This window comes from Telopea speciosissima, chromosome 11, assembly GCF_018873765.1.
Source record: "Telopea speciosissima isolate NSW1024214 ecotype Mountain lineage chromosome 11, Tspe_v1, whole genome shotgun sequence".
NCBI lineage: Eukaryota > Viridiplantae > Streptophyta > Magnoliopsida > Proteales > Proteaceae > Telopea > Telopea speciosissima.
In genome coordinates, this window is record NC_057926.1 from 48327525 (window position 1) to 48345078 (window position 17554).

Sequence of the window (17554 nt, forward strand, 5' to 3'; positions counted from 1 at the left end):
TGTTAATTCTTTGATCAATTGTACACATCTCAAGATTTTGGACCTACACCAAAATGGTTTTAAGGGTCCCATTCCCAACTTCAAAGCCAATCCCACAACACAACTCTCGTTTCTTTTTCTGGGAGGGAATCAAATATCTGGAACCATTCCTAGTGGGATTGAGAATCTCGTCAATTTAACCTACTTGGCCTTGGAGTTTAACTTTCTCGAAGGTAATATTCCATCTAGTATAGGGAAACTTCCAATGCTTCAAAGATTAAACCTGCCTGGAAATAGACTTTCAGAACAGATTCCTTCTTCTATAGGCAATCTCACTATTTTGTATGAACTCAATTTAAATGCCAACAATTTGAGCGAAAGCATTCCTTCCAGCATTGGAAATTGTCAACATTTACAGGACATAAACCTTTCTAATAATAGCCTCCAAGGTCCAATACCTAAACAACTCTTCCTTATTTTCTCCTTATCAATATCTCTTGACTTATCTTCTAATTCTCTGGTCGGTTTCCTACCAATTGAAATCGGTAACTTGAAGAGTCTTTCCGCAATAGATATCTCCAAAAATATATTGTCTGGAGAAATCCCCTCCTCCGCTGGTGATTGTAATAGTTTGGTACATCTTTATATGGGGGATAATTTCTTTGAAGGGACCATTCCTCAATCTTTGATTCTTTTGAAGGGGCTTCAAGATTTAGATCTCTCACACAACAACTTATCAGGGAATATCCCGAAAGATCTACAGAATCTTTTAGCATTGCGAAGTTTGAATTTATCCTTCAATAATCTTGAGGGGGAAGTACCAACAAAAAGAATCTTTGGAAATGCAAGTGCAGTTTTGGTGAATGGAAATGATAAGCTTTGTGGGGGAATTACGGAGTTACATCTGCCTACATGCACAAACCATGGATTTATGAAACAAGGAAAGTCCAATGCTTTTAGAATAGTTTTGGCGATAGTCGATGTGGTTGTTAGTTTTATTTTGATATTTTCCTTTCTTACTCTCTATTGGAGAAAAGATCAAAAAGTAAACCTCCATCCACACCATTAATCGGTGACCAATTCTTAAAGCCATCTTACAACGAGCTCTTCCAAGCTACTGGAGGATTTTCTTCAGCAAATTTCATAGGTTCCGGTGGTTTTGGCTCTGTATACAAAGGTATTATCAACCAAGATACAACCATTGTTGCAATCAAGGTACTCAACCTTCAAAATCCAAGAGCTTACAAGAGCTTTACAGCTGAATGCGAAGCATTAAGAAACATTCGGCATCGAAATCTTGTCAAGATTTTAACTTCGTGTTCTAGTCTTGATTCAAAAGGTAAAGATTTCAAAGCCCTTGTTTATGAGTTCATGCCCAATGGGAGTCTAGATGATTGGTTGCATCTGCCGATGGAGGAAAATAATAATCCAAGGAGTTTAGGCCTTCTTCAAAGATTAAACATCGCAATTGATGTGGCTTCTGCATTGGATTACCTTCATTACCACTGCTATGCCGAAATTGTTCATTGTGATTTGAAGCCAAGTAATATTCTACTTGACAGTGATATGACTGCACATGTTAGTGATTTTGGTTTGGCGAGGCTACTTTTAGAACCTGACAACAATTCATCCTCGGCTCAAACTAGTACCATTGGGATAAAAGGTTCTATTGGCTATACTGCTCCAGGTAACAAATAAACTATACAATTTTATTTTGAGTTAACAATCAATATTTTGATGTTGTAGATCTAATTGTCCTTTACTAAGTTGTTGTGGTTATTGTTGTCTATTCTAATCAGAATCCGTTGTAGGGTGTTTAAGATGATCCGAATGCGTATATTAATTCTTGAATGAATTATACTATGAATGCGTTGGACCCTGGTATCTAATTGGACTAAATTTACATTGATTCTTTTTAACATATTCAAAAGAATCATAGTTCCCAAATTGATGAAATGACCATGTTATTCGCTACTTTTGAATAATATATTCACAATTTTCATATTCCAGGCTGTAAATCTTGTATTATATGAAAAAAAAAAAAATGCAAATCTGTTATTATTATATTGACAGTGAGAAGTTTCTAAATTTCAGAATATAGCATTGGTGGAAGGGCAACCATATAGGGGGACATATTTAGTTTTGGGATCCTTTTATTAGAGATGTTCACAGGAAAAATGCCAACAGATCAGATGTTTACTGATGACTTAAATCTCCATAACTTTGCAAAGTCAGCTTTACCTGTGTACGTGATGCAAATTTTAGATCCGACACTCATACCCAATGGAGAACAAAGTGGAGAAATTAAAGAGGATGCTATCAATAGAACTAAAGGCCCTAGTCATAAGATGGATAAATTGCAAGATTGCGTAATGTCAATAATTGAAATTGCAATCTAGTGCTCCATGGAATCACCAAGAGAACGTATGAGCATGAATGATGTTGTGAGGAGATTACATTTAATCAGAGGGAAATTTTCTTGAAGCAAGCATTTATCAATACAGAGCAACTACGCCCGATTGGAAGGTGATTATGAATTTATTATCTTTGTATATATTTTGTTGTCTCAATAGCTTAATGCTCATGAAAAAATAGGGAAAAGAAAGTTCTAGATCATACAACAATGGTAAGATGATCTAGAGTTACTCAAATCATGGTTTTAAAAAATGGTATCGATATCGATACTGATACCAATATGGATTGGTCGTATTGGGCCAAATCAGATGGTTTTGCCCCCAATTTTGATTTATCATTTTCTAGGCAGATTTACCTCCAGATGGAGCAGTTGTACTGATACAGAATCGGATAAGTATCGGTGTCAATATGGGGCACGACCGATACTTGTATGGATCGGCTATATTGGGAGGGATCGGACGGTTCTGCCATAAATTTTGATTAACAAAGCATTTACTGGCAAATCTACACCCTCTTCGAACCATTCCATCAATACAAGATCGATCAGGTATCGATATCTGGATAAACCCGATCCAATACAATTTTGTAAAACCATGACTCACATATAATAGTTTAAGTTGGCAATTGGAAGAGTTTAAGACTCAATTTCAACTATACTTAAGTCCAATCTATATAAAGATTGTGTCAATTCTGGTCAAGTAACTATATTAGTTCTGGATAAAAATTCAAAATGGAGACATGGCCTGAAATTAGAGCGGAGACTCCACAAGGAGGGGCACTTTCTTTAGATTCAAAGGATCTACAAAAAACACACTTTCTAATTTCAATCCTCTAAGGCCAAATTTCCTTCTAATGTCTCTTGGTCACTGTAAAGGATCTGCTTCAAGTGAAGACGTGGTCTTATCTCTTATCTAAAGTTCCATATCCCCCCTAACTTTCAGATGTTTTGATAGGAATCTGTTAGAAATTATATTATCTTGTATCTTAACAGGCTTTCAAGAATTTGATGATAATGGCTAACTATGATCCTAGCATCGCTTACACTTATATCATATTGCATGATTGAATATTTGAATATGATAGGTTAAAATTGTGTGCTCTAAATCTTTCTTTGATTTCAAAACTGAACAAGTTGATTTAAGCTGAACTTCAATTGGGCTGTTTAAACCTTTTGACAAACTAAGGCTGTGTTTGATATGCATTTTTCACAATACATTTTGGGTTTATAGCACATTCTGAGAGTATTTTTCTTGCTTTAGAATGTGTTTTAGACCCATGATCTATTTCGTTAAATACATACCAAGCACAGCCTAGGCCGTAAGGCATCATAAGTTGGATCACAAGAATTCACTTGAGTTGTTTTGTATCAGTGCAATATCTGGAATTTAATGTGCAAGTTCAAGATCAGCTGTAAGAATGCAAATTAGGGCTCTTCGATAAGGATTTCAGCTAGCCAAAAGCAAGAAAATGATAGAGCAGTTGGTAGAGTACTTTGTACAAAGGAGATATTGACCAATTTGTTTGATGGAAGACAATTCCAGAGATTGACCATACCTATACTTCAACCTTGTAACGTATATGTATCAAAGAGCCTATTATTATCTTTTCATTTTCTATCTATGAAAATCTTCTTCTGCGTCCTTGAAAAATTCATAATGCGATTGAGGACTTAAAAGACCATTTTTGTCGATGGTAAACACATGCATACAGAGTGGCAGTAACAATTTCCATACTGAACAACAGCTGCCTAACATAGTTTGTGAGCTGTGGTGCGCTTCATGCCCATGCTCACTAGGAGGTCTCAAGTTTAAGTCTCCTGGCTGTTACCTTCCCCCCCCCCCCCTCCTAAAAAAATTAAAATAAAAAAGGAACCTTACAATGAGTCAATGATAGGATCCTGATCCTGTACTGTCGAGCTGCCCGGCCTTGCCCGAATAGGGGTAAAGCGGTCATTTCTTGCTTTGCTGTGTCTCGATAGCACGGTCCTACCTCAGTTCGACAGTAGAGGATCCAAATTGATATACTTCACCTATCATCAGGTTCCTCAATATGATCCAGAGCAAATTTGCAAACAAAGGCTTCTACCGAAACCCAAACCCCTTTACATAATAAATAGGTTAATTACTCTGAAACTGGTGGCAGGTGTGGGTGTACTGAGAGTGGCACCTCTTTTTGTTCTGTAACTGGACCTTTCCGGGCACTGGTCTTCTACCATAGTAAATCAACCCTTAGAAAATTAAGCATTGGTGATTTTCTGGATGTGATTGAGAGGGAGGAATTAATCATTTGATTCCAAAATAAACCTAGTTTTTTATTTATGGAAAAAAAAATACTCCATTCCCTTTACGCTGCCCACACAAGATAGTCATCATTATTTGGTAACAGTATGGATCGATTGTATCGGATAAATTTTCCCCCGATTCTTCATTAAAAATGAGTTTTTGACCATTTTACCCCTTATCTGTATTATATCACTAATAAGATATCGATACGATATTGGAATCTATCACTTGCAAAATACCGGCAATACGATACCAATTCCTCAAACCATGCCTAGAATTTGGTTGATATTGTGAAAGACTCTTTGGTATTACGAGGGAAAAATAAAAGGGAAGGGAGTTGAAATCAAATGAAAACCAAAATGAGATTTTTTTCACACGTCTAATCCTTTTGTTTTTTGTTTTGGTCAACCGGGTAAATGACACTTACTGTTTAGATAAATTGCAAGATATCCAGCATTTGAAATCTTATTTTTTGAGGTACCTCACTTTTCAATAATGTTTGTTTAAGAAACCTTATTTTTCTTTTAATTCCAATTTTACCCTTGGTGTTTTATCGGAAGTGAATGGAAAAAGAGAACAGGGGAGGAGAGGGAACAGAAGAGTGAAAACTGGAGAGGAGGGGAGGGGCTGTCGCAGGTTCGCCGAAGGTAGGGGAAACTGGGGAGGACAGGGAAGCAGTGGTGTGGCGACAGAAGGATTCAGTGAAGATTTGTATGAAAGGAGCATCCAGGGTTATCATCTTTGATCGAATGGAGGAAACGATGGCGTCTACGATTTGGTGGATTTACTGATAAAAGGTACCATCATATAGGCAACTATGGAAAGATAATTTCCCAATAAAAAGGAAAAATGTTTTCTTTCATTACTCGACGAAGATTCACCACAAATACCCTATGAGGTTTTAATAAGTTCCTCCAAAATATCCTCCGGTGCACATCTGAATCCATTCACCGTGGCTGAAGGAAAAATCGTCCTAAAAAGAAAATCGTAAGCAATTAAAAAAAAAAATAAAGATTAATTCATGGTTTTATTTGATCCAATCTTAAATCTCATACAAATATTGTAACTCAAATTTCAAACATGATTTATTGAGAAAAAGACAACCCGAGAAAATAATAGGTCAAACTAGGAACTAAGAAAAGTTATTAAAAAAAAAAGGTAAAGTACACGTACCCCCTATAATGCACTCAATATTCCTCGTACCCCCTAAGAGGCTCAATGTTCCACGTACCACCCTTCAATATTCCACGTACCACTTCTGCTTTACACCCTAAATGCCAGATAGGTCCAATCCGTTAAATACCACCGTTAGATGCCAAAATTTTGACAATTTTACTCTTTGCTCCATTTTCTTAAATCTGAAAAGACTTAATTACCCTCACTTATTTGTTGCCCTAAACTAATTGAAAATGATCATTTTACCCTTTGTTTTATTTTTATAAATGAAAAGACCTAATTGCCCTCATTTATGTATTATCCTAACCTAATTTGAAAAGACTATTTTATCCCTATATACTTGTTCCTAAAAACCCCAAAATGCCCTCATCTTCCCCAAATCATCATCTTCTTTTACATACCCACCACCACCACCGCCACCGCCACCACCACCACTGCCACCCACCATTGGCTTTGGGTTCTAAGACAAATGAGAGAAACAGAGAGCAGCAGAGTGAGGGAGTAAAAGAAAAAAGGAGCACTGAGACGAGAAAGCTCGAAGCTTCCCTGAGCCGGGGTAGAAGACTCTTGTCCGACATCGTCTTCTTCTTCTCCACTTCTCCTTCTTTTATTTTGATTTCTTTTCTTACCATCTCCATCGCATTTCTGAGACCTACCAAATCCATTTGTTTTTTGTTTTCCCATCTTTAAACCCCAATCTCCAATACCCTATTCTCCCTTCTCCATTTAAAAACCCATCTCCGAGAGATGAAATCCCTCTTCTAATCTCCACCGAACCCACTTCTTTATCTTCAATTCCTATTTTCTAGTTTTTATTCCATATCAAACCCCACCCATCTTTTTTCTCTTTCCACTCAACCAAACCCAAATCCAACACCGGAAACCTTTTTTATTTTCTCTTTGATTACCCCAATCCCATAACCAGAACTCCACCGTCCCATCTTCTCCCTTCTCTCATATTCTTCACCCTTTTTTTATTTTAAGTATTAATATGTCTGTAATAATCCTCAGTCGCTGTTACTTGAAATTTCTGCAATCAAACGTGGGTCTCCATTCATCTTCTCAGCAAAGGTGTTTTTCGTCTCAGTGATCGATTGTTGCAAGTGTCGGATCGAGGAGAAGCAAGCTTGCAGGGTTCCAGATTTTATTCAAAAAAGGGTTCCCTTCAGTTCACGGCGGTAGCGGCAATTATCGATTGTCGAGTTGGATGGCAGTGGTGGTGGTGGTGGTGGTGGTGGGTATGTAAAAGAAGATGATGATTTGGGGAAGATGAGGGCATTTTGGGGTTTTTAGGAACAAGTATTTAGGGGTAAAATAGTTTTTTTAAATTAGGTTAGGGTAATATATAAATGAGGGCAATTAGATCTTTTCATTTATAAAAATAAAACAAAAGGTAAAATGGTTATTTTCAATTAGTTTAGGGTAACAAATAAGTGAGGGTAATTAAGTTTTTTTAGATTTAAGAAAATGGAGCAAATGGTAAAATGATCAAAATTTTGGCATCTAACGGTGGTATTTAACGGATTGGACATATCTGACATTTGGGGTGTAAAATAGGGATGGTATGTGAAATATTGAAAGGTGGTACGTGGAATATTGAACTGCTTAGGAGGTACGAGGAATATTGGGTGCATTACAAGGATACGTGTACTTTACCCTTAAAAAAAAAAAGACAAAATACTCAAAACTCAAATGTGTGAAAGATTATTAAACGTGAGGAGATCTATTATCTCGTTCTATTTTTCTTAACGGATCAGTCATGATTCATCCATGACACAAGATAAGATGACTCACTCATGAGTCATCACTATCGAGATAAGTCCATTCTTACTCTTTATAGAATTAACACTTTCGGATAACGTTATGGTATTCCATAATAAGATTATCAGTAAATAAAGTAATAGAACACAAGGTCCATTGAAAGTATACAAACCCATGTCAATAGGGAATGAATGAACCCATCGGATCTAACATGAACCACAGAATCTGGATGTATATTTTCATTTTTTATTGGAAAAATTACTTGTACACCGCTTAGAATATTGCCTACTTTCTTAATATTCCTTATTTTTCAAAACCTTACTTGAACACCTCCTGTATTTTATGATTTCTTTCAAATAGGTCCTGTCCGTTAGTTACCATTTAGTGATGACGTCAAGAGTTAGAAAAATCCAAAATACCCAACTACCCTTTAAAGGTAGTGAAGTGACCTTTCTTCTTCTCCTTCTTCCTGCAATCCATCTGCCCCTACTCCCTATTGCATCGCATTTGCAATACGACTATTCTATGCCCGTGGAATGGAAAAAAAATTGAAATAACCCTAAGAATTCCACATTTCTAGATACAAAGGCTGGTTCTAGGGTTCTTGGGGATCGATTCCATCTCATTTGATTTTTAGAGACAGAATAGAAATTGGTGCTCAAGAACCCTAAAATCTGTCTCCGAATTTAAAATACATCCATAGTGAGAGTTTATTTCTAAAAGAATTTAAGATTAAAAGAGGGGAAAGAGTTAATAGAACCACCAAGAAGGTCATGAGAGGGGACGGGAATGGCTCATCATCTTTGAACGATGACTGTCCCAGGTGGCTTTGATTCCATGGAGCCCAAATCAGTTCTCTACGTTTGTTTTGGGACTTCACCTTGCTTTCCTGCAGCTCAATTGAGTGAGATTGAGTCGGGTCTTGAAGCATAAGGGCATCCCTTCATCTGGGGCGATGGCTTCCAGCAGGGGTCAAAGAGAAAGAATGGAAAGAGAGAAAGAAATGGGGTTTTCTCCTCAAACTTTTGATATGTTTCATTTTTTCTCAACCCATCTAGGTCTTGAACCACCTTGCTTCAATTACCTTTGAGCCCTATTGAATCCCTTAATTGTTGCGATCTTTCCTCTACTGCAACTGCCCTCAGAATCCTCTCGACCAAGAAGAAGCTCTATTTCTTAGGATCATAGAACAGTAGCAAAATCAAAGATGGGATCGGTGAACTATTGAGAAATCTGGAAAAGATAAGGGCATTGATGATTGGCTCCTAATCTTCTTCAATAAAACGGAGAAGAAGAAGGGTAAGTTGGTCATTTAACTTCATAAGGGTAATCTCATTCCACCCTATCACATGCTTTTGACATTCAAATTTGAAGACTACCCATCCATGTCCCCTTTTTGATTTTTTAGAAAGTGAAAAATTTCATGTCTAATAACTTTAAATTGGTCATTTAACTTTATAAGGGTAATCTCATTCCACCCTATCATATGCTTTTGACAATCAAGTTTAAAGACCACCCATTCATGTCCCCTTTATGATTTTTTAGGAAGTGAAAAATTTCATGTGCAATAACTTTATCGGACAACATCTTTGTCGGTTGACACCAACACTAATACCTGGCTGATATCCTATCATTCCACGGTACTATGATCACAATGGTATAATGGTCAAAATACCCTATGGTATCGGTATCTTTGAGGGTAAAACTTTTCATTAGATCCGATACTGTTTGATATCATCCCCATATCCGATCTGATACCGACACTCGATATTGATCCCCTAATACTCAATACCTAAAACCATAAACTTGGTACGAATGATCATGGTGAGTCGATTCGTCTACATATATATTTACAATTATTTCCCGCAAAATGCTTCTGCATTGCTATGTATGATGTATCCAAATTCTTAATCTTACAGAGTACTTTCTCTCTAGGGTTTTAGTATGTTCCAAAAATACTCATTTGATATCCTTTCCTGCCCTCTTCCACCTTATGGTATCCCATTCACCGTGGGTACAGGGAAACTCGGTCCTATCTTTTATATCTATTTCTTACAGATCAGGATCCTCTGCTGCGCAGCTGCCCCAATTGTTCTACTGTGCAGACACAACAAGGCATAAAATGACCATCTTACCCCCACTCGGGCAAGGTGCTCGGGCAGAGGTAAAGCGGTCATTGTGCACTTTGCTATGTCTACAAATTAGGGTAGCTGGAGCAGCCTATGAGGATAATGACCCGGTAGGGGATCGTCACGTGTCTTCCACCTCATCCCTCTTTGGGTAGAAGAGAGAGGTGAATTGAATGTTTGAAGTCGCCACTTAGAGGAGGGTCTAGGACCCAAGATTGTAATATAATAACTCTCATAAACGCCCTTTGGGGGACAAATGGTTTGTTGGTCTGGGTACGGGTCAAGTTACAGTCTGGGGAAGGTATTATGCACCCTAGTCTGCCCGGATTTGTCAGTCTTTCTATTACTTGGCTAGGCAATGGTATAACATGCTTTGATAGAACGTAAGATGCAAGTACAAAGAAAATAAAACACAAGGAGAGTGAAAAGAGCATATACCCGGAGGTTCGACTGTGAAACAATAGTTAGTATACTGGAATGTAAAATAAAGGACTCAAGACCTAAATAACTTAAGCATGGTGGACTCGAGGCTAAGCATGAAGAGATGATAAAATGAAAGAGACAGAAATGATGGTTAGGCCTGTGCATGAGGTGGAATATGGATAACGATAATAACACACGAAAATATGTGTACATGGCATGTGAGAAGACTCGTAAACTGAATGCATGAGGGAATCTTAAATTACGGGGGATGGGGATCATACAAAAGTGCATGCATGGAGACGAATAAAAGAGTGATATGCATGAACTTAGGAAAAAGCAGAGAGAGGAGAGAGAAGGTGTGATCACCATCTAGAGAGATGGGATCACCCTTTCAGGAGATACAGAATGGAAATTAAAAATGAGAAATCAAGTAAAATGTAAAGGAAGAATAGACTCTTACCTATTGACAGCAAAAGACAAAAGATGTGGAGGTTTCCCTTTTGTAACTAAGGAGATTTGTACGTATGAACAAGTTTCGCCACTTGTAAGGCTTCTCTTGTCTCTTGTACTTAGGCACTTCGCAGTCAAGCCGAGATTCCTAGATTGGTGTTTTCAAGTCTTGAGGTAGGGGAAGTTTGGAGGATTGTGGTGTTCAAGTGGTAGAGAGGCAATAGACCAGGGCTTAGTGGGATGTCAAAGTTAAGGGCTCAAAGGTTTTGAATGAAGGCTAAGTATGGGTGTAGGGGGGCACTATCTCTGAACTGGGGACTAAGCAAAGCTCCTCTCAAGTGAATGTCTAACCCTCCTCAACGTGAGATGGGGTGTATTTATATATAGGTGTAGAGGGGTGTGTGCACTCTCAAATTCGTGTAGGGTTGGTGGAGTCGTCCAGGTGGTCGGGGGGTCTTTGCATCAACGGTGGGTGTAAAGTAAAGGTAAGGACCAATGGTGGGGGGCAAGTGTTTAGTTGTCTTAAGAAGTGTTCCTTGGGGTCTAAGGAAGCCGAGATTGAGATCCAAAGTGCTCAAAATAGGCTGGGACACGAAAGGAATCGCAGTCGGAGTGAAATATGGAAGGTTTGGGCTTCTCGGATTTGTTGTTATTCGACAGTGAAAGTGCCCGATTCGACATCGAAGTGGGGTATGGTAGACATCGAGTGGCTGTCGATGAACAAGACTCGACATTGAGGGAAATGGATCCGGTGTCGATTACCATTGACTGAATGTCGAAGTGAGATAGATAGTAAAAGTGCATTGTTCGACAGTGATGAGGAATGGCTCGATGTCGAAGGAAGGTGGGTTCGGTGTCGACTTGGGGCCTTTGAGTGTCAATGTAGGTTTTAGTGTCGATGGGCATGGTTTGGTCTGTTTGGACCAGGCTAGTTCTAAGGAGTCTGGGTCATGGCTAGCCTTTCTAGGGTTTCTTGGAAGTTCAGGTTTGGGCTCTAGCAAAGGAGAATAGGTGATCGGTAAACGGATTCAAGTGGTGCACACTGATGCTACATCCTCAGATACACCGGCTCTAGACCTTGGAGGGTGCTCATCATCGTTACGGGAAACCTCTGGGGTAAAAGACAAAATGAGGTGTCTACACAGCCGCGCGTAGCAGGAGACCCCAATCCATTTCTTGCGTGTCAAACACAATGAATGAAACTCTGCACATATGTGCAGATGCACGTACATGTGAGAGGAACCACCTGTCCTATTTTCGCCATTTACAAGGGATGGAGGAGTATTTATGGAAACAAAATAAACATCTAATTGGCTCTGAGATGTACGTCACATACGTGCAGTTTATGGAAACAAAATATGCATGTGATTGTGATGCAGCCTATATTGCGGCAGGATTGAATAGCGTAGGGATTGACTGATCACTCTTCAAGGCAATCTTCAATACCTAAAAAAAATCTAACTCTTCAAGGCTAGATCCAAAAAAAAACTCTTCCAGGTTTTTTGAGTATAGAACTCTTCAAGGTTCTGAGTGGGAGATAATCTCTCTTTTTTTATTCAACTCCAAAAACTGTTTTATTCATCCTTAACGTGGCCTATTTATCATAGTCATTACAAGAAGAAAGTTCCTTAACCCAATTTCAACTCCAAGATCCTATGGTTGAGATTAAATCTAATTACAAAAGAAAACTTACATTCATAGAAATAAATCCTACGCAAACTAAAGAGAGGAATAAATCCTAATAAGTAGGAATTAAATTTGTTAATTTAACTCCAATAAAATAGAAAGCACCAATAAAATAGGAATTGCAATTGAGAAGATCCACATCCACATGGTTTAGCCTCTTCACACTCCCATGCATAGTATCTTTTTTAATTAATGAAGTAATTGATGAAGAGTGTCTAGCCCACACTCTACTACTTAATGTGGAACCCTTTAAGTCTAGTAGAGCTGTAACTGAACCAGCTAGGTTGGTTCCAGATTGCATTTAAGTTCCGAACTGAATTTAACTTAAACCGTTGACTGAGTTGGGTTTCCACTTGGTCTGCTATCAATTTCGGACCTGTAATTGGCTCTGAGATGTACGTCACATTCGTGCAATTTATGGAAACAAAATATACATGTGACTGGGTCCACATACAGTCGCCCTATACTTATTCAATCAAAAAAACGTTTTTTTTTTTCTTTATTAGTCATGTAAAGTTGGGTCCTATCTTTATTCAATTGAAAAAACGTTTTTTTTCTTCTTGATTGTAAGCTTGGGTCCTATCTTTATTCAATTAAGAAAACGTTTTTTTTATCTTTATTAGTCATGTAAACTGGGGTCTACTAGACAGAGGTCAACAAAACCACAATTATTAACAAAATTAAAAAGCTCCGGACACGTCAGTCCTAGTAAGAAATGAGATTTAAATATATACTGTAACCTTCACATCAAAATTAAAAAGTTCGTCGAAATTTCCTACTAAAATGGCGGACGTACGTGCAGATGATTCAATCAAGCATCTATGTCGTCTATAAAAGAGGAGATTTCGGAATCTAAATTCCACACATAGTCGTTAATCATAAATCCAACAGAAAGGCTAAGAAAATATGAAGAAGACTGAAGAAATCCAAAGGAAAACCTCCCATAGCCATGGTGATCGCCATTGCTCCTCTCTTCACCTCGGTTCCTTTTTCTTTCTCATCGTCATCTACTTCATCTTCCCTTCTCCTCAAGCTCGTTACAAGGATCCAACACTCCCAATCGAAAACCGAATCTCAGAACTCCTTTCTCGGATGACCACTCATGAAAAGATCGGCCAAATGGCCAAATCGATCACTCCGTCGCCTCTCCTGACGTCCTTATTAATCATTCCATCGGTTCGTCCCCTGTGTTTTCTATGGTTTTCTAAGCCTGTGTTTGGTATGCATTCTTGGAACACGTTTTTGAGTTGATTTCACATTCTTAGATAATAAAAATAACTCAGTCGAGAATGCGAAATGAACATAGAATGCATACCAAACACAGCCTAAGTTTTTCCTACTTGTTTGAAGCCTAATTTTCTTGAATTCTTTGAAGCTCAAGAAGATGAAACACTAACGATGAAGGTTGTTCTGGTTATCAATTTCAGGGAGTGTAGTGAACGGAGTAGTGCCGGTCGGTCATCCTGTTATAGCGCCAGACGCGACCCCTGCAATGTGGGCGGACATGATCGATGGGTTCCAAAAGTCTGCGTTGTCGTCAAGGCTTGGGATTCCCATAATATATGGTACTGACGCAGTCCATGGCCATAATAACATACTCGGTGCCACTATTTTTCCTCATAACATCGGCCTTGGAGCTGCAAGGTTTCTCTGTCTTCCTCTTTCTCTGTTTGTGTGAATCCATATAACTGTGGGAAATACATAAGCTTGAGATCATTTAAAGATAAATTGTGAACAGATTTTTTGCCAGTATTTTCCTGTTTTCTCATTTTCTTGTTTTGTTCTCATGAAGGGATGAGGATTTAATGGTGAGGATCGGAAGTGCCACTGCTTTGGAGGTTCTGGGCACCGGAATGCCGTACGCTTTTGCTCCCTGTATTGCTGTAAGTTCTCTCTCTCTCTCTCTCCCCCGGTAAGAGCGAGGTCGGTCATTCAGATCAGTAAAGCTATACAATCGTTGAAGGAATGTTCATGCTACCCAGTTCACAGCCAAAGAAATGGAATCTAAAAGGAAATTTTAGAAAATACAAAAACCTAAGAGGGTATTTATGAAGCCAAAGGAATGAAATTATCCAATTTCTATGGTTGGAAGCATGGGTAGCAGGAGCATTCTTCCAACCCGGATAGAGCAATTTTTTGTCTTTCTCTTTTCAAAGGTTGGATAATGTCCCGTTCATCTTTTAACTAATGGTTGGGGATTTTGGTGTGTGGAAATGCAGGTGTGTAGGGATCCGCGCTGGGGTCGGTGCTACGAGAGCTACAGCGAGGATACGCAGATTGTGAAGAGCATGTCCAAGATCATACTAGGACTACAGGGCTACCCTACTCACAATCATACCCTTGGTTACCCCTTCGTCGCTTCTGGGTACTTCCTTTTTCTGTTTAAAGTGTATTTCCATTTTCACCCCTATTGAGATCGGATCCTCTGCAAATACGTGCACCTGAAGATCTATGCTATGTTTGCTATGTATTCTTGGTCAATTTTGCATTCTCAGACAATAAAACAACAACTTTTACTATTCGAGAACGCAAAATCGACCTAGAATGCATTCCAAGAATGCATACCAAACACAGCCCTAATATCATTATACTATTTTACCTTCTATTTGTATTCGTATCATCGATCCAAGATCGTTCAACACCGATACCAATAAAACCATGGTCTCTAGTTATTTATTGGACGGTAGATATTCTAAATTTTGATGATTGTTATTGAATGGGTCCATTACAGGGGAAAGAAAGTGCTGGCTTGTGCAAAACACTACGCTGGCGATGGTGGGACACAAGGAGGGGTCGACGCGCACAACACGGTGACCACATATGACGACCTGTATCGCATCCACATGACCCCTTATATTGATGCAATCGCCATGGGGGTATCAACTATCATGGCTTCTTACTCTAGCTGGAACGGGATCAAGATGCATGCCAACTCTTTCCTCCTCACTCACATTCTCAAACAAGAGATGTCCTTCCAGGTAGCATAAAATTATCATACAACATCTCTGAATTTACATTTCTACCCTTAACCTGGTCCTGACTCCCTAGTGGTCATCACTTTTTATGGGCTGCTACATGGGACAGGGTATGGTCATATCAGATTGGGAAGCAATTGACCGGATGACCAACCCACCCGGTTCACACTACAAAGAAAGCCTGAAGGCAGCCATCAACGCTGGAATCGACATGGTCATGATCCCTTACAAATACCAACAATACCTCACATACATGACGGAGCTTGTGTCGTCCGGCGAGATTCCTATCAGCAGGATTGACGACGCTGTGAGGCGAATCCTTAGGGTGAAGTTCATTCTTGGGCTTTTTGAACAGCCAATGGCTGACCGGTCTCTCCATCCCATGGTTGGACACAAGGTTAGTCCCAAAACCCAACTGAATTAATCGATTTCATTGATATGGGTATTTTGGTCATTAAATTTGGTTTAACTTTTCAACCTTTTGGACCCACAGAAACATAGGGAATTGGCAAGAGAAGCCGTGAGGAAGAGCTTGGTGTTGTTGAAGAACGGGAAGGGAGAGGAGAAGATGCTTCCTTTGAGTAAGAATGCCCCCAAGATCCTTGTGGTTGGGTCTCATGCACACAACATCGGCTACCAATGTGGAGGGTGGACTGTTTCATGGAAGGGCACCTCAGGCAACATCACCAAAGGAACAACCATCTTAGAAGGCATCAAGAGGGTTGTTAGCAAGCAGACCCAGGTCGTGTTCCAAGAAAAACCCAACAAGCAATTTGTTAACAAGAATCGGGATTCTTCCTATGCGATCGTGGTTGTCGGCGAGCTCCCATATGCGGAAACAGACGGTGATAGCAAAGAGCTTAGGCTAGCACTGGACGGAGAGGAGACTATCAAGACTATGTGCAAGGAGGTGAAATGTCTGGTTATCGTTGTGTCCGGTCGACCCGTTGTGATAGAGCCTTATGTTGACATGATGGAGGCATTGGTGGCTGCTTGGCTTCCAGGGAGTGAAGTCGAGAGCGGATTGTTGATGTTATATTTGGGGATTATGATTTCCGGGTAAGCTTCCGATCACATGGTTCCGGCAGGTGGACCAGCTGCCGATGAATTTTGGGGATTTGTATTATGACCCGTTGTACCCATTTGGGTATGGGCTCCAAACGGGTATCCAATCACACAAAAGAGGCCATGGTGTTTCATCTTCCTCTACATCATCTTTTTCATCTATTTGATTTGTTATGGTATAGATTATAACAAAAAATTTGTAGAGAAAGGGCTATATGAGGATTAGAAGGGTATGTAGCATTCATATAATTGTTGTTTTGATCAATGAAAATGAAATACCAAGGCTGTATTTGGTATACGTTCTTGGAATGCATTAAAGGTTGATTTTGCATTCTCGGGTAATAAAAACAATTATTTTTATCATATGTGAAATCGACTTAGAATGCAAGCATAATAGGAGTTTTTCTGCTACATTCATGGAAGTTTAGACAACCCAATATGGATTATAGAGGTTGATGTAGAATCACAACCAAGGAGTATCGATTGGAGAAACAACTACCATTATTCCAAAGGGAATGTCAATAAGTGTAACAATTTTATTTAGTTTATTAAGGGGAGTGGATGGCATACACTTTTTTTGAGCATTTTTTCTGTTTTTTATTTGCTTGACTAGTAACATTTGGGAAAGAAAGCCTTAGTAAAAGTAGACAAATAATTGTGCAAGCTAAATTTTAAAATAAAATAGAGTATACGAACCACCATTCTTCATCTACTTGATGAGTAGTTGCCGAGTATGTTGATAGGGGAGTCCATAATCAAAATCAACTCAAATCTAGGTCCAAAAAGAAGTTCCACACATTGTTGGAGGAGAATTGAAACACACTATATTTTCAGATTCTAAATCACTAGTGTCTTTCTTAAACCATTCTTCGTCTTCTTGAATATTAGATTGAGTTGACCTTGTTTACAGCAAATGTCATTCTTTCTCTTAATAATTTTTTTACTCATGTTGTGTTTTTGTTTGGAAGAGAGTAGACCTCGGCACAATGGTAAGGTTGCTCCATTGTGACCTAGTGGCCATGGGTTCAAGTCAAGAAACAACCTCCTCCAAACCATGCAGTGGCAGGAGCCTGATATAAATGGGTACACCAATGCGTCCAACCTAAGGAAAATAATTTACCGATAAAAAGGACCATCATATAGGCCACTAACAAAGATAATTTTCCTAATAAAAAGGAAAAAGTTTTCCATCACCACTCGGTGAAGATTCACC

At 39.0% G+C, this 17554-nt stretch overlaps 2 protein-coding genes across 2 annotated transcripts; both read left to right on the forward strand.

Moving 5' to 3' along the window:
* Positions 1–625: 625 nt before the first annotated feature.
* Positions 626–1745, forward strand: LOC122645260 (probable LRR receptor-like serine/threonine-protein kinase At3g47570). The gene is made up of 2 exons (XM_043838585.1): positions 626–967; positions 1069–1745. The coding sequence occupies exons 1-2, from the start codon at positions 626–628 to the stop codon at positions 1675–1677; spliced, it is 951 nt and encodes a 316-aa protein (XP_043694520.1). The 3' UTR covers positions 1678–1745.
* Positions 1746–13777: 12032 nt separating this feature from the next.
* On the forward strand, positions 13778–16508 carry LOC122645648 (beta-glucosidase BoGH3B-like). Its single transcript, XM_043838968.1, is given in 8 exon segments — positions 13778–13945; positions 14094–14184; positions 14521–14666; positions 15033–15279; positions 15386–15673; positions 15770–16301; positions 16304–16330; positions 16333–16508. Coding segments are annotated over 8 exon segments (1659 nt in total). The 5' UTR covers positions 13778–13793.
* The last annotated feature ends 1046 nt before the right edge of the window (positions 16509–17554 follow it).